Source organism: Aulonocara sp. 'chitande type north' Nkhata Bay, linkage group LG7, assembly GCF_057382095.1.
Source record: "Aulonocara sp. 'chitande type north' Nkhata Bay isolate Kocher_YH1m ecotype deep benthic linkage group LG7, A_spYH_male_GT1.1, whole genome shotgun sequence".
In the NCBI taxonomy this organism is placed as follows: Eukaryota; Metazoa; Chordata; class Actinopteri; order Cichliformes; family Cichlidae; genus Aulonocara; species Aulonocara sp. 'chitande type north' Nkhata Bay.
Genome location: NC_141350.1, coordinates 35,823,580 through 35,847,266, shown reverse-complemented (window position 1 = coordinate 35,847,266; position 23,687 = coordinate 35,823,580). Strand labels below are relative to the sequence as shown.

Here is a 23,687-nt window from a genome sequence, read left to right as displayed (position 1 = left end):
GTATATGTGTTCGTGTGTGTGTGTGTGTGTGTGTGTGTGTAATTTTCTCATCTACACGCCAAACATAAAAAAGGATTGAAGGATTTAATGTTAAACATTAGTCCTCAAGAGAGAAAGTCGATTTCACTATGAAATGGCCATCCCACTTCTGCGTTTATGTACACTGTAGTCGGCCCGGGTGTGGCTTAAAAAAAATGTTGGTCTGTGTCCAAAGTGCCCGGTGTTCGTTATAAAGTGACCGTGACAGTCTGCAAGTTAGAGACTCAGACATGTCCAACGCGAAGGCAGCTGCCGTCATCGGGCTGGGAGTGGGTGCAATGCTTATCACACAAGGTGGAGATCCGCTGGGCTCTGTGGGCAGCTGGTACCCGATATGGAGCGAAATGGGCTTACGCGGTGCCCCAGCCCGGGCCTTCTTTTGCTTCTCCGTCGGTGTTCTTTTCTTCGCTATAGGCTGGCTGTACCGGCAGCTCTTCAGTCCTCTGGAACTGCTCAGGTCGCCCGAAGACGTGGGATACGTCGAGGAGGACGGTCGCACCAAAGCGCAGGCAGCCAACGACGCCAGGCGCAGGAGGAAAATCGGGGAGCTCCCACCGGTTTACCCAAACGGCTGGTACCGAGTCCTGGACTCACACATGCTGCAGAGGGGCGAGGTCAAAAGTGTGTCTATTCTAGGTACGATGCATAGTGGTGGTTGGATCACTGCTCTTAACAGGGAATAACAGAAGAAACACAGTTACGTTACAGTATATGGTGTGCAAATGCTAAGTAAAAGAAACAAAAAGCACCAGCAGTTGTAATTAGCAAAAAATAAATAAATCAGATGCTGGTATACGGGCAGGCTGACTAGACAACGTGTTTATTAACAGAGTTGCAGCAAGTTAAAGAGTCATTTAAAGCTGTAAACTTAAAATTAGGCTATATATGTGTTCAATAAAAGTTTGGGGGATATTAAATGTGTGCTAGCAGCTTACTTTGGACTTTGGAAATTGGACAATGATGTAATGACCCTTCGTGACTGTTAAAGTTTAACTCAAAGTTTGATTGAGTGATTAGACTGAGCTTTGTAGGCTTATATGTAGGCTTATTTTTACAGGTGTTTATTCGGCTATGCATGCCTTTCAACAATATCAGAAATTCCATCTGCAGGGCTTTTCCACATAATTTATGGCTGACATAATTTTAATAATGGATAGTTGTTAATGGTTAGTTATTTTTGTCAAAACTGCATTTTTGAATGAGTAAACAAATTGCTGGTTGTTTTCTGGGTGCATGGTGAAAGTGTGGGGTACAGTATGGGGTAAAGTATAAATGCACCAAATTCAGTTTGCCCCCATCATGAGGGATAAGCTGAATTTCTTTTCAAGCAGTCAGGTAAGTGTTACAAGTGCCCGACACAGAATTATTTAAACTTTCATTCTCAGGTGTGTAAAAGAATAAGTGTGATACTTATTGAAGCACAGCAAGTAACATTATTGTCAGACCTTTTAGTTGTTTGCCACCTTTCCAGCAACCCAGATGTTTGCTATCTCATCCAGGTAGGACTGTTGCCAAGACAGACGAAACAAGCTCACATTACAATATTTTTGGAATTCAGGGAATGTAAAAGCATTTCAACACGTTGGCCAGGCCTTTGTTAAGAAAACGGTTGTGCATTATGGTGCTTAGTAACATTTTTTCTTTTACACAAAGGTTCAAGCTTCACCTGCATGTTTGGTTTGAAGGCGCCTTGGAGACACAGTGTTGCCATTACTGATGTTAATTACTTCACGGCAACATTAGTGCTTTGAAATAAGAGCTAGTTTCTTCATTAATTAATGCGTTAATAATTTTCTTGATTAGAGAATTAGAGAAGAAAACTTTAATGAATGCACATTTTCTAGAGCCTTAGGTTTGTTTTATAATTGTTTTTTATCATTCTGGTAACTTGCAAGAACTCTTCATTTGAATATCTAGTGTTTATTCTTTTTCTAATCCAACACTTGTTTATTATTACATCACATTTTATTATTAAGATCTGTCTTTAATGATAAGGTTTGATGTGTGAGCACTAGCTGACCCCTTTGATCTCCTGCATCAGGTTTTTCTGTGATCAACAACAAGACGGTCTCATCACTGATGGCCTAAAGTTTATGTGTATTGATTCAACCGCTGTTGTGTTTCACTTACAGATTTGTGCTTCTCATGTTGATATGTGGTGGGACTGTTTGATCTCTTCAGAGAGTTTCTTTGAGTTTGAGTTCAAAAGGGTTTCAAAGAGCCTGTCGGGCTTTTTAGGTTTCTGTCACATAGCTTTCAGTAAATGACAAACAAACAGTGTATGAGAGGATTTCACACCTGGAAAAGATATCCACCGGTAAAAAGTGAGACTTGCTCTTGTGGATTCAGCTCACAGTTGTAAATAACAGTCATCTTTTCATCAATTGCTCTTTAAGTGAGTTACACAAGTTAGCAACATACTGTAATCCTGTGTTCCTGCCCTGTCTGCAACACCCTTCATAAAGGAAAAGCAAACATCATCGAACAACAGTTGAGTTAGGCTGTTGTGCTACAAAAGTCTCCACCAACTGACTTCACCAAATACAACCTTTCACGTCAGTATACATTTTATTGGATCTTACAATCAGAGTTAGCAAAGCAATCTACTGGTCTTCACATCAAGGTGGAGCTGTAGTTTATTAATGCAATCTTCATTAATGTTCGTGGAGACCTTTTCATTTGTTTGTTCGTTCTGTATTTATAGAACGACTCATTTACTAGATCATTGCATTTTTAGATTTGTATGAGGGTTTGGCATTGTAGAAATACACCGTGCTCAAGGGCTAGGTATGTCCCAGGCCTGCGTGAGTGTGAAGGCAGGCGGACTGAGATGAACAAAAGAAAGCTATTTATTAAAGGCTGATGGCAGGATTGAACAAATGCAAAACACAGAGTACAAAGGAAACTGAAAACTACAACAACTTGAAACCTAAACGTGGAAACACACTAAGGCCAAGAAAACAATGAAGCTAGGAAACAAAGAGGGAGGAATAAAGCTGGAATCTCATATTTAAATGAGATTCAGATTTATTTCTCCCTCTAGAAACTAGAAAGTAAAAAAAAAAAATCAGCACCATAACAAAGCCACGTTATAGCAGCTACTATTTTCATTTCACGCCAATTTGAAACACCACTTGATATCAACCACCACAGACATTTTATACATTCCAATGCTGTCTGCTGTGATTTAACTAATCCCCTTACATCTGTTATATTTATCCTTTGTAAACATGTTTTATCAGAAGAGAGTGTCGCCTCTAGTTGAACTGCACCCAAAAGTGAACTGACATCATAGTTTCTATGACTGGCACTCTGTATATGTTTATGGGACTAGTAACTAAAAGGGATACCATAACACCAATATCAGAAATGATCAAACACGTTGTGACTGTGCAATTATTTTTTAACCCTGTCCATAACAGAGAATCACGTTACAAACTACAAGATGCATTTCCATCGCATTAGCTTGTATTGCTAGAATACTTAAATCCCAAGTCAATTTGCTGAACCAACTTAAATGCATTGCATTGCTAAAAAGATCATTAGAATTAATCCAGGTAAAGCACAAATTTGAAAAAGTTGTTGCACAAAAACAAAACGAAAATAACTGAGTTGAATGGCATTCCTTCAAAAAAGGGAATGAACTTTTATGTTTCACTGGAAAATACATGAAAACAATCATGACAGTTGAAAATAAAAATAAAACATTTTAAACTGTATAGTATAGTAAAAAAAGGCAATATTTTTAAAAACAGTATTTTGAAAAAATTTTGTTTTGAAAACACACATTGAAAGCTCACATGTCATAAGGAGCTCCATATTTTGATATTTGAATGATATAACTATAGCTTCAGATATGCTGATTCCCTAAAGCTGCCTTGAGGTTTATTTTGAAAATATTTCATTTCATTTGATTAACTGGGTGCCTTTATTTCGAAAAACAAACAACAACAACCAACACTATCTGGTACATTTAAATCATCTTTAAAAAACAAAAACACATTTTTTTCATGTCTATAACATAAGAAAAAGAAGCAATTGCAAGGTTGCAAGGTTTGCAAACATAAAGATATCAAAAAGCTGGAGGTAACGAGTGAAAGAGGCTTTGAAGAGAATTTGGAAAGTATATATGCTAAAAAAAGATAAGCAATTGAAAGGTTTTGTAGCTAAAAGTTTTCTCAAGTAGATGCATGTTGACTGATTGGTTTTTCTACACGTTGGGAATCTTACTGTGAGTACAAGTGTGGCAGGTTATTAGACCTCCTACACACTGCAAGTGTGATGCAGAGCAGTGGTTGCCAATTTGAGAAGTTGCCAGAAACCCACCAGGGTGTGTCAGCATGTTGGAAAACATAATAAGAAGCATACAGATTGTTTTTCTCTAGATAACATACACATTTCTCTACCCATAATTCACACTGGATATATTTTATTTTTCTAACTTCTCTTTTCCGCTTTCTTCCTCACTATATCTTCTAGGTTCAGTTCTCCCTGTAGCCCCTGACATTTTACTCCCCCAAATTCTTTTGACCCAAAAAAACATTGGCACCCATTCAGGATCTGCATCCTGCTGTGTCTCCCTCCTAACTTTTCTCTGCAGTAATGCATTCACATATTAAATTCTGCTGAGTGTGTCTTTTCCACCGTGCAGTTCTCTGTAGTGTCGTTAAATTCTGCTCTCCCAACAGTCTGGGGGCAACAGTGCAGTGCTGTGTCACCCTTCATCTGGATTATTTGGTGTCTCAGATTCTTTTAGTACCCTGACTAATCACTAGTAGAGCTTGCTCAGCTGTCACTCTATACTACAGTTGCTCAGCTTGCACCAACCTGAGTGCTGTCTGAGCACGACAGATCGAAAGCTCAGCTAAAAATCCAGCAAAGACAGTAGGAAGAGATCTTCTGATCTTGTGTCAATTTAGACATGCACCACAGGAAGCACTTTCCAAGAAGACCTCCACTAGGAACGCCATTTGACCATAATAGGTGTGCACCGTTCCATTTAAAATTTTGTGCCGCAGTAATTCTGATGCAACTGCATTTGATTTTGTTTCAACAAACAAAATAAAGCTCATCAGAATCATTTCAAAGATCATACAAATCTTCTATGGGTGGCATTAATTGTTAATGGAATAATTTAAGAAACACAAAGTTGTGCATTATAAAATGTAAAATCTGGCATAATAATTACTAATTCTGTGTATGGGTTGGGTTGTTTCTTGGAAAATTTGTGTGTTTCTTCGTTAATAAGTGCTGTCTATAATTAGCTATATTGCTCCAAGTAGGGCACTAAGGAACATACTAAGAAGCGGGGAAAAGGGAATATGCTGCAAAGAATGCACGTTTGTTTTTCCTTTCTCTTGAACTGTACAATAAATATGCAAACACTGGTCTGGTTTGGATAAAACTGTACAAAAACTACAGTTTGCACAGTACTGTTATCCACTATGGCCCATTAGTGACAGTTCACAAACCCAGTATTAAAACCTTTCTCTGCTTATAATCATAGGTGAGCAGGTGGCAGTGTTTCGGGGCCACGATGGAAAGGCCTATGTGGTGGATGCCTACTGCCCTCACCTGGGTGCCAACCTTGCTGTGGGTGGACGGGTGTTTGGGAACTGCATCGAGTGTCCATTTCATGGATGGCAGTTTCAGGGGGATAATGGTGTATGTGTGAAGATTCCCTATGCAGAAAAAGGTATTATAATATTGTTATGTCACAGTTCTAAGTAACCTTGAATGTTTGGATAATATGCTCGCTAAGAAACAAAAATCACTATTTTAGAAAACCTACATAAAGAAAGCAAGTTACTGAACATTTCATTGTGATTTGTAATGAGAAGACATTTAAAGCCTTCATAAATATTAGGTCCAAATCTGAAACTGATGGCAGTTTAATCTTCAGATGTGCATGAATATGCTTAGCCAATGGCTTAAAATATTATATAAACTTAGAAGTAAACAGACCAGGGTCAGATGTTATTGGTCAGTTATTAGTTATTGGATTGGATTGGTTATGATTATTGGTTATTGGATGTTATTGGTCAGATGTTAACTGACATGGGTGTAGGGCTGCTCGATTATGGCAAAAATGATAATCACGATTATTTTCACTGAAATTGAGATCACGATTATTTGACGATATTTATTTCGTCCACCAGAGCTTATATTATTTTTTTACATGCTGTAGTGCCATTTGTGGGAGCATTTCAAGTTGCTATACATCAATACAACTGTTATAGCCCATATTTTAAAAATGTGTATGCATTAAGTCCATAGTAACGACATTAATTGCAAAAAAGTGCAATAAACTACAAAAAAATTGAAAATCGTTTTTGTTTTTACATATATTTCTACTTGGAGAAATTTAAGAGGTTTATCCCTCAAAACTTTAAATACAAAAAAGTTGCAAAAAATAGTTTACAACAACAGGAAATTTATTTTGAGTGTCTTCATAGTTTTATTTTTGGAGATACAGCAATTTTTATATACTGCAGGAAAAACAAAAAAACAATCCTATGATGCAAATTTGCAAAGAATGTGCATGTGCATCAAAATAAACTATTTCCAGCAGTGCAATTCGAGTTCTAAGGCCTACAAGTAAAAAACTACATTTTCCGCAAAAACGACGTCACTTGCGATAGTTCGCGTTGGCGTCTTGTTCAATGTGGGAAGTTCATGATCGGATCGTCAAAGCGTGTTTCTGGAATATTATGTTTTTGTTCCTGCAAGCTCTTTTTATGCAATTTTTGCAAAGCTATATGTGGAAGGAAACCGTGACCGAGGACAAGCTGATGGCATAAGAAGTACGTACAACTCCTCTGGTTTCATATGGAAAAAAATTTATTGTGCTAGCTTAGCGTTCAGGTTCTACAGGGATTTAAAAATAGTTACACAAAATGAGCATGCTGCTCTGACCGGCTTTAAAGGTTTAACAATAACAATGTATTGAATAATGACTTTAAAAAATAATATAAAATAGTGTGCAAATACTGATAACAGCGCAAATGTTTGCAATATAAGAAATAAATGAAAAATGTGAACTTTGCAGTGTTGCTCTGTGGTGCAGCTACGACACCATAGCAAAGTTTACACACTGTGTCTACTTGATCCACGTCTGACTCCGCGAAGCCATAATGTTTCCACACCACTTAAGTTTTTTTTTTTTACCTCTCTTTTCAACCAACGGCAGTCCACTCCTCTCCAAATAACTTCTGCTTAGCTTTCCGAGCTTCCCTCAGGTCCTCTTAATTGTTGTGACGCGTGTTCGAAATGCAGAGCAGTGCGCTTGATTTGCCACATGGAGCAGCGCGAGAGTAAAGCATGAGGGAGGGGCTAATAATCGGCTCAGTCATTTTTAATGATCGTTGAAAGCCCAGATCGTAATCGTGATTAAAATTCGATTAATTGAGCAGCCCTACATGGGTGTACAGAATAGAGTAAATCCTGATTAACCCTCTACTGCATAGCGTTGCCCTGAGGCAACAAACCACATTTACATGCCTTACGGTGGCCCTTCAAAAAAAAAAAAAAACTTTTTTTTTTTCAAACAATGCTACCAGGCACATCTCTTTCCAAGAAAATGATGAGTTGAAGGAGGTGTGACTTTGATTTGGGGGGGTAGGGCCCCTTTCTGCAAGCTGCACTACATGAGAGACATCTCCATTAGGAGGCAAGATAAAGATCACTATTTTACATGTTTATAGTGAAATAAATGTATATTAAAATATACTTGTATGTGCATGAATATGTTAAGAAGCATATTTGATTGTTTGTTCTACTTTTTTAAATCTATTTATACTGTAAAACTGTTCATTTTCATTCGTTGCCTCAAGGCAACACTGCGCAGTTAGCCCAATTTTTTTCAGGCAATATAATGCATTTGGATATGTGTGTAGAGATGTGTTTGTGTGCATTTATATGACCATAGTCAATGTTTTTTACTTTACAATCTACTCATAATTACAGGACATGGATGTAAAAACTTTTTATGCAAGGAAACCAAGGGAATGTGCACTTTCTGTCCTCAGAAAGTGAGGACAGTGAGCTTTCAGGGAGTGACAGTGAAGTAGAGGAGTGGATCCCTGAATGAGGTTTGAGGGACACTTAGGAGCTCAGGGGTCAGTGGTCAGTTGGTAAAGTAACTGTCTGTGTGTGTGTTAGTGCCCACATAGTAAGCAGGTCTGGCCAGGATCTGGTATCAAGCCGGCACTTTGAGTAATCTGGGAGAGTAGAAAAGTGCTACATAAAAATCAGTCCATTCACTATCTGAACAGAGTTTCGGCATGTTACTTTTGCACTGTTTTGCATGTTCTGGCACATGTTGTTATTGCATGGCTTGATTAAGGTACACATTATGCTGACATCTGGGGCCAGAGCTGAAACCGTTCTGGGCCAGCACAGGGCCAGCAGTGTGTCTACAACTGGCCCGTGGCTGCACATCACCTACAGATGGCCCACATACCGCAATGAATAACGGCCCTTTGGTGGCCCAGATCAGGTTTGCCAGAGGTAATCCACACATGGGCCAGCACAGAACGACCAGGGTGTCTGAAACTGGCCTTGTGCTGGCCCATGTGTGGGCCACCTCTGGCAAACTAGGTCTGGGCCACCAAAGGGCCGTCATTCTTTGCGGTATGTGGGCCATGTGTAAGCATATTGTGTGGGCCTGATCCCTGCCATACCAATATTGCTGTGTGGGTGTCAGTGTGTGTGGTCATGTATTACTTATTGTTGTGGGGACACAAATTTGTTTACACACTCATATTGTGAGGTCTCGCCTACTTTATGGGGACAAATTGCAAGGTAAATCATTCAATTTTAGGGTGAAGGCTTGAGTCAGGGTTAGGGTAAGGTTCAGGCAGGGACTTGTGATGGGTAGAGTCAGGATAAGTGTCCAGGAAATTAATGTAAGTTAATGTAACGTCCCCAAAAGTGATGGAAACACAACGTGTGTGCGCGCGCGCACGTGCATGGGGTTAGGGTCAAATGTTGGATGTATTTTGGTGTTTTATTGTTTTGTGAAATGTTTACATTGTTTATTTATGTGTTCATCCTTGTTGTACTAATACAACTTATTATAGAATAACTTGGCATTTTACTACCTTTGTTGCACAGTGTTGCCTTGAAGCAACAAACTAATATCTGTTTAGGGGGGGGCAGGGTGTCAAATTTTATGATTGATATATTATTAGGGATCCTAAAGCTCCCCCAAAATAGGGAGAAATATTTTTTTCCCCCAAAATTAAAAAGTCATGCAGTAGAGGGTTAAAGGGGTTGTGATTTAGTCTGGGGTTTCATTTGTCCATCAGTGCCTGATTTTGCCAGCGTGCGCAGCTGGCCCAGCTGTGAGGTCAACAAGCAAATCTTGGTTTGGTTTCACTGTGATGGAGAAGGACCTCAGTGGATCGTCCCTGAGCAGCCGGAGATCACAAATGATGAGTGGGTCTATCGGGGGAGAACTGAGCATTTTATTAATGCTCATATACAGGTATGGTTCATACATCTGAGTGGAAATGTATGGAAACTTGTATCTTCTCTTGTATCTTCTCTGTTTGTCACCTATTAGAGATAGGTGACAAAAAGATATAAAGATATTAAAAATATAATGACATAATGTTTTTCAGTGGCAGAAGCAAGCTTCCATAAGGAATTCCAAGTCACTCTATAAATAAAATGTATGTTGTGACAAAAAACTAATCTATCTTCTAATGATTTGTATGTCAGTAGTGTACACTGTCTTTAGGGTAGTGTTTCTATATCCATCCGTACATCAGTTACCTTCAATTTAGCATCAGTTTCCTTTTCATGGTCACTCCTCACACACTGCAATGAACCATGCATTGTTGATATTTATTCAGATTGGTTCTGATCAGAAGCAAAGCTACAAGCTTTTCATCTCCCTAAAACAACACTTGTGCTAATACTAAGATATCTCTAGAGTATACTAAGGTGTCACGATCCTGGGTCTTATGACCCAGCGTTTTGGGTTTTAGTTCATTTTGATGTTTATAGTGTATGTTTAAGCTCATTAGGTTTTCTATGTTCATTTGCTTATTATATTCCCCTTGTGTTTTCAACCCTTGTGTTAAGTCTCCCTTATCCTTTATGTGTTTCACGTCTGTTTCTTATGTTGTTAAGTTCATGTAGTCATGTCAGTGTTTCATTGTTTCCTATTTTATTTTGAAAGAGGTCCTGTGCTTCTGTGTTTTGTTTTACTCTTCCCCTGTGGCGTCATTATGTCTACTGTGCCTTTCTGTCCCATGTTTCACGTCTCTATGGCTGTGTCCCAATTCAGGGTCTGCACGCTTGAAGTACGCGCACTACGCGTACTACGTACAGTGCGTACTATAAGTACGAGTAGTGCGGAAGTGAGAGGCTTGTGAAATGGGACGGTCTGGCCTTCGTTGCGCTGTTCAGGTTGCCTAGCAACCATGATACTAACCGCAAGAAACGCAAGATAGTACGACATAAATGAAGGAGAAAAAATGTTTTGTTGGTGATTCATTTTTGTCATGACATAACTTTGATTAGTTGAGTATCTGAGGCTGAGACCACGGGACTGTAAAACATGATTGTTGGGCTTCATTTCTGTACTGAACAGTCAGTTCAAGAGTAGTTAGTAAATAACAATTAGCTCTTGTTGTTCATGAGACTAAAGTCATCTCACTGTGGTAATGTAAATATAATATGACCAATATTATAGTATTGTCACATTATTATGATATATATATATATATATATATATATATATATATATATATATATACACATATGTAGAGGCTGAAAGTACAAACATCACTAATGTCACATAACTTTGCCGACATGTGGGCAACAGCAATGTTTTAATGTTCTTCGTTATTAAACATTCGCACATAAATAAGTGACGTCATATTGAGTACTTACTATTGACAGTTCACTCTTAGGCCGCTCCCTTCTGCCGTATTTTGCGGCAAAATTATCCACACCCACCGCCGCGCTATGAATTGTGGGATATATGGGACCACGAAGCGTGCACCGGACCACACTTGATATTTGGGGAAATCGACGGCGCATTTGAAGTATGCATTTGAAGTACACTTCGAATTGGGACAGCCGTCATTGCGTGGCGGTGACGTAATCACACTTAAAATGCGTACTTCAAGCGTGCAGACCCTGAATTGGGACACAGCCGTTGTTCTGTCTCCACAGTCGGCTAAGTTTACATGTTTTGAGTTCAGTCAGTGTGTTTCCTTTTTTACTTTTACAGTCTGTCCTATGTTAATGTTTCTAGTTTTGCTTCCCTTGTCTCATCCTGCGTAATTACTCCCAGCTGTGCTCTCCTCCTGTGGCTCATTATTTAAGCCCTGTGTTTTGTCAGTGTTACGTACTCCATCATAGCTGTGTTAGTCGCCCTGTGTTTTCATGTATGATTTAGTTGTAGTTTTCCCAATTTCTATTTGTTCTTTGTTTCCTTTCCAAGCCTGCAATAAAGCAGTGTTTTGAGTTCATTTTTGTCTCAGTGAGTTTTGCATTTGGGTCCTTCTCTTGCCTGCACACAGCCAAAACATGACAGCAAGGCATTTATGCATTTCATGCAGTATAGTCAATACATGTTCTTTCTTGCAATCTTTGAATATATTTAAGGGACTTTACATGTATCTTAGAAATCAACAGACAGAAACAATATACCACATGCTAGCATTTTATTTTTTTTGCTAATAACTAGTTGTCTTCTCTTCTGTGTAGGAGATTCCAGAAAATGCAGCGGACATAGCTCACTTGTCGCACCTTCACACTCCAAGCATGCTCAGTGGAGCAGATCTGCGTTACACCAATAGCAAAATCTGGGAATTTGTGCAACATGACTGGAAGGTAAACTGGAAACACTAAACTAAATTTGATGTTCCCATTATCCACTAAGGTGAATATGTTCGCTGTTATACCTGCAACTTTTGATTTTGACACTGTTTTTCACTGTGTGTCTTGAAGGTTGACTGGAAACCAGAGTCAGAGCCTAACAAGCATTGTTCTCAGATGTTTGTGAAACATGCACTTAGAGTGTTTGGATGCCACTGGCCTCTTCTGGATGTTTCTGTTGTGGCGAGACAGGTACAGTACACCAGGAATGCCATTTTTTAAACAATTCCCTATGATTGATTGTACATTAAACTGGCACAAATCACTGGTCTTGTCTATAAATTTTATTCAAACTAGATATAACCAAAATAAATCATGCTAGATCTGTAAGCGTCCTTTTAAATTGGATGAGAAGTACATTTCAACAATAAACATTATGTTTCACAGTGCAGTAACAGTACAGTTTGCTGTCGGCATTGTAACAAAACCGGGTTTGACAAAGCTTCCTGTAATCTCTAATGTCGAACATCACTGGCCTGATCAGCCTGAGAAAAATGGTCGTTTTTGCTTAAGCAAAAAACACAGCACAGTGTGACTTTTTGCCTTGCTGCGTGAGTAAAAAAATGATATGCAAGTGTAGCCTGAAACCACTAATTTCCCTAGGTTAACCACAAGGCTGCAGAGGGAGCTGGATCATTTACACGCAACACAAATGTTGGAAGCAGGATATGTTTACTGTGGCCAGCAGTGGGAGATCGGCAGCAATATAATATGAGAGGCAGGCATTATTGAGCTTAACCATGCATGTAAATGTGTTTTTCAAGCATTAATTTCTCATGAACAGACTGATGCTTTTTTGGCATTTAATTATCTGGAAATAAGGCTTGATGTTAAATGATGCAAAATACATTTTTACTACAGTAACTGCTAGTGAATCTGACTAAATGAATGAACCCTAAGTGTATAGATATGCTTATCAGGAAAAGTTGAAAACTTTAAATTGTGCTAATATTACATGTTTATCTTTCAGGTTGGCCCAGGAATAGTATTTCTGCTGTTTGACCAAACTTTCTTGGGCCGGGGTGTAATCATGCATTGTGTGACTCCTGTGGAGCCTCTGTTGCAGTGTGTCACTCACACCATTTTCTATCAGTCTTATATCCCACCTGTGGTGCCCAAGTTCATCCTCAAAGTGGAGTGCATTCAGGTGCAGTACCATTATCTTTTATGATAACTATAACACAGGCTTGTTTACATATAATTTATGCTGCCATCATTTGACCCTTATCTATCTATCTGATAAATGGATTGGCTCTTATATGGCACTTTTCTGTTGTACTTGAGAACTCATTGAGGCTCATTTGCCCTTTAACACAAGCACTTGTTTCTATGTCAAAGTTCTTTCTATCTTACATTCATACTCCAATGAACACATCAGGAATAACATAGGTTTTAGCATTTTACTTTGGCAGGCAGACTGGAGCAACCAGGGATTCAACCACCAACCTTACAAATAGTAGATGAACTGCTCTAACTCACTAAGTTTAAGGCAGTATCATATAATGGCTTTTGCTGAAAGGCAAGCAAAGAAGATGATCCCCTCCCCCAAAATAGACACAAAACAAAACAGATCCAACACTGTTCCACTAACATGACAGATTGGAGCTGATTAAAACATATAGGATTTTTAATGATTTTGTCCTGGGTGACTTTTATTATCTTCTATATCTTGCTGCACTGAGCCTTAATATCTTCAACTTTCCTCTACGTCACACATGTTAGCCAAAGTGATAAGAGACAACTTACCTGCACTTTGATTGCTTAGTAGCAAATGTTCCCTCTTGTTTTCACATGTGTGTGGACATGTGTATAATAATGTATAAGAACTAATAACTGATCTCACATCAGTGAAATGCAGCTCCTATCTCAGCTTCCCCAGCTGCAGTCTTTGATACTGGGTTACAAATCCCCCTGTGAAAATGACAGAAACTATATTTAAGTTGAGCTTCCAGAGACAGTAGGTACTTTTGGCCAAAAGATGGCAGTAACTTACAGGATGGATGCAAACAAGGAACGATTCTTTATAGGACCAAATACTAAATTGTAAGGTGAGAGATCGCTTTCCTTTTAGTTCACTTTTATTGTCCATTTTCTAGATTTCCCTTGGCAAGCACTGCTTGCCTTGCATGCCCCACTTACTCTCATCTAACACCCATAGTTTGTTCAAACAAGGGTTTCCCCCCCATCTTTTAGTCAATGGGTGGGCTATTATTCACTGGTTTGTTCCATCACATTTAAACTTTTGTTGTTTATCTTTCATTTCATATATCAAAACTGCAATTTATTGCTATTTATTAGTGAGATATACCCCAGTGCTGCTCTAACTTGGAGAGATCACTGTGCACATTAACCTCCCACTCTGCCTTTGATTAAATTCAGCCTCCACATTATCACGAGAAGTAACACCACAGTCACGGATAAGGTGTGAATAATCCTCATTAAACCTGATAATTAGCTTGGTGATAAAAACACATAGTTGCACTTTAACAAGAAATAATAGTAGGCTCAAAATACTTTGGGAAAAGTTGTCTGGTTCTTAAAATGTCTAGACTTGTCCTCCATTAAGATTTTCTAAAAATATTCAGACAAAATACTTTGATTAGCTAGATACATAGTTTAATTAAAAACAAACACAAGATAAAGGAAGATGATTGCACAGTTTCATGTTCCAAGCTTATGTTTTTAGATTAAATTTTTTTTTCTCCACTTGGTATTGACAGCAGTGGAAGGGCGTTCTCACTGAAATGTCAGCAGCTGACGGAGTTACTATGGAGTGACATTTAATGAGCAGCACTTCACAAAGAAACCCCTGCTGATAAAGTATTGTAATTTAATGCAAAAAGACACCAGTATAGTTTTCATTATTTAATTCTTGTTATACTTCAGTGAAAATCTGTTCCTTTACAAATTGTATTCAGCTGGGCTGCTTCATTATCATCAAGGACAAGTTGGATATTGTTAAAAATAAAAATGTTTGAAGTAGGCTTAAAACTTTTACTGTATAAAAATCTTATAATTATGTTTGATATTTAGTGCTGTCCCGTGACTCTCTCTTGTTTTTGTTTTGTCTTCAGTTTGAGCGTGATGTGATGATCTGGAACAATAAGAAGTATGTCTCCAAGCCTCTTCTTGTAAAGGAAGATTCAGCCATCCAAAAACACAGGCGCTGGTTCAGTCAGTTCTACAGTGAGAACAGCCCACGGCTGCAGTACCAGCGTGACAAGTTGGACTTTTGACCTCCCCGAACCACAAGAGGAGATTTAAGCAGAGATTATCAGGTCAGAGTACATTAATCTGACGCTTTGGACGAAGGCGTTCACCAATCATTTGTATTTGTTGCTGATGAAAAGGGGAGCCAAGAAGCCTGGCAAGTTTAAGCAATTTAGATATGCATTTTTTTGTAAAGGACTCAAACCTTGTCTTGTTAAAGACCTCTTTTTGGGGTATTTTTGATGTGTGTAATTTTACTTTCCAGCCTTATAAAATGCCTGAAGTGCCACTGAGATTTCACAAACATCTAAACAACCAATACCCTGACACCAGAAATCCCCTATTGACTGTTTGATTGTCAAAACTGTTTTACTCTGCACCAGGCCAACTATCTATAACATAAACTGTGAAACATATACATAGATATCCCAATATTTGCTCTTGACTAAGGGACTTTCTCTATTTTGTTGTTTTTTAGTCTGCCTGTAGTTTGAGATCATAGGAAAGGCTTCCTTCTTCTGCCTCAGAATGCAGTTATTACTTCTTCTCCCCTGTTATGCTCTTATGCCTCACACTGTAAATTTACATCTTTAATGTGTACTCAACCTTGGCTGTGTTTGACCTGCAGGTGTAAGAGCAGGCGTGTTTGTTTTTTAAATGATTTCTCAGGTTACTCAGCAGCCAGCTGACAACAGTCTCTTTGTTTCAGTGGTGTGACACGACAACTTAAAAGGACCATGCAACAATTTTTAAGTCTTATTTTATTTTATTTTATTTTATTTTATTTTATTTTATTTTTCAACCAAGAGGAAGCCTCTGAAGTTGGAGACGAAGGCAATGCAATGTGTCAACAACTGCAATACCTCTAGTGGCCACTTGAGGCTGGCTCCAAACATAATTCAATCCCTACAGACTCCTGTGTTGAAACCTTGTTTACAGCCTGATTAAAAAAAAAAAAAGGTTTCTGCCTTTATTTTGTAGCACTTTAAGGTGTGTGCATTACACCTGTGTTGTCCATAAAAGCAACTTGCTAACCAACCTTGCTAGCATTAGCATTAAACTGAACTATCAGAGGTTCGATGAGATGACTCGAATTAGCTAAGGTGAAGCCAGGTAGAAATCTAGCAGTTATGGTCACCTGTGTTCGCATAACATTAAGCCTCAGAACAAAAATATTTGCACCCTCCATACAGTTGTCATTAAGATGAATATTTGATAGAGACCAAAATAAAATTTAGCAACAGGCCAAAAGTATGTGTCATAAATCCAGGCATTTTAGCTTCAATGTCTATGGGAATCTATTTATTTTTGGAGCTCAGAATTGCAGGTTTTTACATTTTGTTCTACATTTCTTTGTCTTGGAAGCTGCTGCTTGAAAACAAATCAGTTTTTGGTCTGTGTGCTATTTCCCTTCAAAACAACACTACTTGCTCTGGCTACATATTTGCACAGTTTTCCAAGGTACTGCTTGTCCTGCTTAGTAGGACCCATGTCATCATCTGCTTGTTGGTTGTATGGCTACAAATGATTCTTTATGACTCCAGTTTTGTGAAATATTATGTCATTCATATGATGACTTGGTTCCCATAAACATCTGAGAAAACCTTACACCTACTAAATGCTCGTGCCAGAACTGCTGCTTGTTGTTTATTCCTGGACAGTTAGCATGCAGTCATTTTTTTCAGTGAGAGAGAAGAGGACAACAAACAGCTGTTAGACAAACACACGGAGGTGAAATGGAGCTCTGCAAGCAGCTCTGACCTTTTCCACCTACATGTGCTCATGTGATTCTTTGTTGATATGCAAATCATGATTATAGCAGGCATTGAAATATTCATTGTTTTTTTTTAAGAAAATAATTGTTCATATATATAATGCATTGCAAATGATGAAGTGATCATATCGGTGTGATTTGATAATTGCAATTTATAATGCACTGTCACAAATGCTTGCTGCTGCACATTTGTTTTAATGTGATAAGACACTGATGCTCAATTAAATTTAGGATATTTTTTAAGATTGTGAAAGCAGATAGCTCTAATACATAGAATGCTAATATTTATACTTATATTATATTATTATTATTATATTATATAGAATATTACACTTGGGTGTTTAATTAATCTGGGCATATGTTCCCAATGTAATCACTGATGACTGCAGTACTGTGAGGAGTCTTTACTACACACTATGGTGTTTAACTGTATAAAGGTTATAATAATGTCTTATTGCATTTGCCGATGTGGCTTTCTGCACTTTTAATTTCTGTTGGATTGCATTAGATGAGAGAAGACACATTTCAAAGCAAACAAGCAGCAATGTTAAAGCACAATAGTTGTTAAAATATCAGATAAACTGCTTCCTACCTTCTCAGTTTTAACATGTGCTTTGTGCCTGTCTAATCTGCAGATGTGATGTTTGTATAAATATGAAGAATAAATCTGTCCCTTATGCTCTAATGTGCTTACTCATGCATTTGTGAACCGGCAAAAGCTTTCAGTTGCAGTGAATATGTTAGTATGTTAAATTGAGCATAATGCTGAAATGTTCACTGTTCTTCTTGGCCAGTGGCACTTCTCTGAGGTGCACATTATTTCTTAGCACTCCTTATCTGCGAATGTACTTTTCTTATCTCAGTTAGAGGTGGGAAAACTGTGTTGCTCTCCTTATACTAAAGCATTACATCAGTAATTGGCCCGCTTAGTGCAGGAAGAAAGTAGACTTGCCATAGTCGACTTTGTGCTAGAGCTGTGTTGCCTGTATTAAAATCTTATTAATGAAGGATGGCTGAAGCAAAAGTGTTTGACACTGAGGAGGAAGGTGTTATTACACTGGAAGAAGATCAACAGTCATCTACAGAGGAAGCTTATTTCAGAGAAGTATACAAATCCAACGGAGAAAAAACAGAAGATGTAAGCGACTCAGTGATAAAGCCTCTGCTTGGGTACAAACATCAGGACAGCAGTGACAAGAATCACAAAGCAGGCGCACAAACAGCGACAGATGGGACTGACCAAAAGACATCTGTTCCACAAGAGCTGGAATTGGCTGGCAGGGATCAGCCAGGCTGCAGTGAAAGTGTCAGGAGTTTGTGCAGTGACAGCAGTCGGCACGAGTGCCCCATCTGCAGCGAGCTGTTCGACTCGCGCGGCGATCACAGTGTCACCTTACTCAACTGCAACCACAAAATATGTCACCGCTGTACAGATGCCATCATGAGCCGGGCCAAGGACACCAGCCGGCTTCAGTGCCCCTTCTGTCGACAGACCACCCCTTTCCCTGAGTGGGAGATTTGGAGACTTCAGGAGGAGTCTTACAGTCACGGCACATATGAACCCGGACCGGCCCTCAGCATCAGTTCAGGTCCTGAACTTCAGCCTGCGCCAGCACCACTGTTATGTTGTTTCACTCTGGAGAGGCAGCTGGAGGCTGACACATGCAGAAATATATGCGGATACTGCTGTAACCCTTCCTGTCTGGTTGAAGTACTGAGAGCCAGGTACTTCCTGTGCTTCCTGCTCCTCCTACTGGTAATGCTGGGCTGTTTTCTGTACATGGTCCTCCCACTTAAAATGCTGTCCATATTTTAGATGAATGAGTTCTAAGTGTGACCTGGCAGTGAGATATTTCTCATGCGCTTTGATTGACATTTGAAATATATTCCTCTGGCTTTTCCCACATTAACGAGGGAGCATGGACATTTATCTTTTCTTCTCCAGATTTCAGATGTCACCTGTTCCTGTTGATTGATAAACCTCACTTATTGTCTTCAAATTCATGGTGCACAGCTCTTTATTCTAAATAGATTTCCAATTTATAGATGGCACAAGTTCACTTGACTCCTAAATAATGTCAACTGGAGGTCTGCATGAAGAATTACGTTTTACCACTGTAATAGTTCATCTTACGCCACATTTAAAATATCTCTAAAACTGAAAGCATCCAATCTGCTGTCAGCTTGTCAACCTCCTGACTCTTGTTTTCTTTGAAGAGTGACACAGCTTTGCAGGATTTGGTGCTACAGATAACAGAGGTTTGACTTTGAATCAAAACTCCTATCTTATCTTTCTGGGTCTCATATTGACCTATTTCTCATTACAACATCTAGGATGTTCTGTGCTGTTACTGCTGCATATTATTAGCAACAAAAAACCCAGCTTGATCTCCTTTCCAACTGCACATGAAGGAAACCTGTCCCTACAATTTAAGCCTGTTTTTCTTTTCTTTTTATTATTATGCTTTGTAGTAGATGTACTTGCACTCAAAGATTTGTTTCTATGTATCTGTGGAAAATGTGTGTATTATCTTGATTTTTCAAGTGAACTGTTAAAAAACAAAATAAAACCTTGCAGCAGTCGGTGTTTCAAACATCAGTTGTGATGTGCAAAAGTTTGTCCACCCAACTTTGTTTTTTTTAAACTTTGTACTTTTATCCTAACATTTTTTTTATCTTCCCTATCGTGTCTTGACTTTCACAGTTTCCATTACCTGGTATTTTTTCATAACATTTCAAACAGTGGAAAATGTCAGGCTGCCTCCTGAAATGGCTTTGACCCACTGAAACATGGACAGAGGGCATCTGGGGGTGTGCTGTAATGGACTGGACTGGCAGTTAAATGGAGCTTTTCTACGGTCACCACTCAAAGTAATCTAGACTACAAGCCTCATTCGATCATAGATTCATAAAGTGCTTTATTCTGTACACTTTAAGCACTTTGTCTGCCTCATATTCATGGGCACTGATGTAATGAAATGTGTAGAAGCTGGACAATTTTTGAGTCCTGTGAGTTCCCACATGGGACCAGTTGAAGAAAAACATGTTCTGCCCCAGAAGCAGGACCAGTGCTTTAGGATCTTTGTCACCACTCTGTCATATTCCTCAAAATGTTGCTCGACATTTTAAAGACGTTTTTACAGTGTGATTGGCTCATAAACTGTGTATAAAAGCTTGATGTTCCCTCTAAATCATAAAGGCAATGGCAAAGTGATTCCTTTGGTTGCAAAAAGGAAAGCAGTTTATAGATGTTTATGGAAAATTGTCCCTTCTGCTGAATAAATGTGTGATTTTATTGAAAAATGATCATTTTAGGTTATGAATTCAGTTTCTAGCTTCAAGTCTTAATTAATACAGCACGAATTTCATTTTCAAAATTATGGTACCGTATAAAGTAAATTAAATGTAGGTTATGTTTTGGAGCTACAATGTGATCAAGCATGTAATTGTGCTGTTTTTCAGTCAGATTCCCCTCTTACAAAACAGAAAAAAACAAAATTATAAGAGCTTAAATGCTCAGCTCAAGGTTTCAAAACAGGACTCACAAACCAGTAAGCACTGGCTATTTCAGATTTGTGCATGCAGTCTTTGGCTGGGCTGCAGGAGGTTGAAAGGAGTCCTTGTCATGTGGGAAGATACTTGTTATGCAGTAATTTTTAGGTGGGTGGCACATCAATAAGATTTGGCCATGATTACAAATTGCTATCCTCTTTGGGTGTCAGCCAAAATACAGTTCTCAAATGATGTCAAATGTTATAAAAAGCTACTTTCGGCTACTCCTTTTAATCATAAGGGCTTTACCACAATGGATAGCTTGACAGATAGTGTCACCTGCTTCAAAATGTATTATCATGTAATAAAGTTTTCCCTTGATTGATGTGTTTTTCCTTATAATTTACATGAAATAGCATATCTCTTTCTTCTCTTGAGTCTGTAATAACATGAATGCTTGTTTTCCTTATCCCGATTCTCTCCTGACTTGGTGGACTGTCTCCGTTTTAGAATCACAAATTTGGAGCAAGCAGGCCTCTCTAATGTGTAACAAAAACATTGATCCATATCAATCCAACTCTGAGCCCTCACACAGGGCTTTGCAGCATGTTAGGAGCAGAGCTGGAATCTAAAATTCATAAGAGTCTCTGTGTTCTCTGCAGCATCAATGCTTCAGCTCGGCATCAGGACAAGCGAGCGAGCACCGAGTGGGCTCACACATCTATAATTTATGCAAGGACTTCACACTACATGAGAAACGCATCAGATAGGCAAGCATCCATCTGCAGATGACTCATTTAGGCGACCCATTTCAAAGGCCTCACTGGCTCTGTTTATATCAAAGAAACATCAGAGCAGGACCTATTTCACGTCTCGCTTCAATCAGATAATGTGGGCGCCATATTAAAAGCGTCCAACTTCTACAGACAATTGTGTTCTGCAAAATGCTGCTCCATCACTTCTCATTTATGGTTCTTCGCAGCATTCAGCTTCGACATGTTCACGTCAGAGCAAATGTGTTCTGAAAAATGCTCTCGTGAAACACTGCCACACGGAGTCATGCGCTAAAGCATGTAGGAGTTCAAGTGCGACATCGGTTTCTGTCTTCCGCTTCATTTCCTCTTTATGGGTTTCATAAATGAGAGATTTGTCATTTAAAAGCACTTTGAAGATATAACGCGAGTATAGATGACACTATAGCAAGAAAGGTTTTATTCTCATAAGCGCGGCTGTAAGTGGCTGAAGATGGTCCTGGATTTGGTGTCATTTTTAGTTCTTTGTTGTATTATTGAGTTTGAGATTTTGACTGGGTTTTCTGTTATTTTAAGTGTTGATTCATATATTTGCTTGGTTGAATTGTGGGTTCAGATTTTGCTATCTTTGTAGAAATGTTGAGTTCTTGTGATGCTGTTAAGTCTTTCATTTCTCCTTTCATGTCATGGTTTTCCAGATTTTGTTTTGTAGTCTTGCATTTTGGCTCATGTTTTCATTCTTATTCTAGTACAATGAGGGTTCTGATTAAATGGAGTTGTAGATTCTTGTTTAGACTGTTTACTGTCCTAGTGTTAGTTTTCAATTTCTTGACTTTTATTTAGCTTCAGCTCCCTAAATTAAATTTTATTTCCCTCAGTTCCTTCCTCTATTTCTCTCGCTTATTCTGATAGTTTTATCTGCAGCAATCTGTAAAAAATAAAAAATAGAAGAGGCTATGTCACACTTTGGGGCAGCAGTTCAGCCTGCGGTGCTGGTGACCTTGTCAAATTGATGCAGTTACTATATGAATGCAACACCATGAAATACCATCTAGAAAGTGTCAGATTGGCAACAGCTTCATTTTTCAACATGACAATGATCCCAAACTCGGATCACTGAATTGGTCATGGATTGGCCTCCCCAGTGGCTGGAGCTCGACATTTTTGAAGCAGTGTCCTGACAAGGCAGCCAATACCCAGAGAAGAGCTTTGAATGTCCTTCAATGTATTTTCGAACTTGTTAGAATTGTACAACCTGTGTCTTTCCCTTGTAAACTGTATTTCCATGTACATTTGCACGTTTCAATAAGCTGCTGCACCTATTTCCCATTTTACTTGCAAAATATACAGAAATAAGAGGTGACTCAAGACCTTTGCAGAGTATTTTACTTTGCATATTCACTTTGTATTTTACTCTCATACATAAATGAAAATGAAGTGGGAAGGTAAATAAGTAGAACATTTAATGAAAAATAAAAATGAATAAGGGATATCAACATATGTCACATTTTATTTTAATTGATGCCTAATTTATTTTACTGTTATATTTGTTGCATCTAATTAAATATTTATTTATTTATTTAGCAGTAGTTGTCCTCCTGTAACTCCTTTCGTGTATTCGTGTGATTTTAATGATAAGCATTTTTGTTTCATTCTGGCTTTAAAACAGACACATACACACACCCATATACGCACAAAATATCCTTTCCTCACAGTGCAGAGGACAGTGTTGGTGTTGTATGGGTCTGTGTTACATCTGTGTGGGTGGGTGGCTTAAAGTGTGAACTCGGGGAGTGTGTACATGTGCGTACACTTCCACGTGGATTTTCACATATGTGAGGAAAGCTTCATACTATGTTTAAACGCCTGTGATGCTCTTTGTGTGCTCGGCTGCATGCACTTCTTGCAATGGCCTCGCTGAGCTGGGGAGTCTTTATGAAACTGTGTTGAGCTGCTCCAGCAACACACAAAACAACTTGTTATATAATTGCTGCAGAGCAGACTTGTCCGGCTTTATTGATGTGTTAGCATTGTGGATGAGTGGGCTGGAAAAGAGACACAGGAGGGTTCATCTAATAAGAGGCCTTCATGCCATCAGGGCCGTACAATAAGTGGTGAGATTAACAGTAACTGGCTGTGGCAGCAACACCAAGACTGGAAGAATAATCATTAGATGTTTTGTTCAACGTTATTGTTTCTTTCAATTGTCAGTGCTTTGATCATTTGCTCTTAAATATGTGGCAGACACACTGAAAGCAGTATGCGGTCAGGCTTTTTGTTTACTCGCCTCAATTTGGAAAACGATGTCTGAAAATGGATCTGTCCAGGCTGAGCTCCAGAGGGACACTATGTACCAAAAATCCTGGACTCTAACACACTAGTCTGTCAATAATTCATAGTAATTCTCTTTTCTTGAAAGGTTTATGACTACAAAAAGATTTCTCCCTTTGGAGCTACGGTATTGATTTGTTACCTATGGGGATGTTTCCTTCCTCTGCCTCCAGTCATTTTTTTGTGGTTATTAT

The 23,687-nt window shown here is 38.7% G+C and overlaps 1 protein-coding gene across 1 annotated transcript; it reads left to right on the top strand.

The window, feature by feature from the left end:
- The first annotated feature begins 216 nt into the window (after nucleotides 1–216).
- Nucleotides 217–20,742, top strand: LOC147325623 (cholesterol 7-desaturase nvd). Its single transcript, XM_086300215.1, has 7 exons — nucleotides 217–675; nucleotides 5,546–5,734; nucleotides 9,348–9,526; nucleotides 11,764–11,889; nucleotides 12,007–12,126; nucleotides 12,905–13,081; nucleotides 15,009–20,742. Exons 1-7 carry the CDS (start codon nucleotides 270–272, stop codon nucleotides 15,168–15,170), a joined length of 1,359 nt encoding a protein of 452 aa, XP_086156341.1. The 5' UTR covers nucleotides 217–269; the 3' UTR covers nucleotides 15,171–20,742.
- Nucleotides 20,743–23,687: the final 2,945 nt, after the last annotated feature.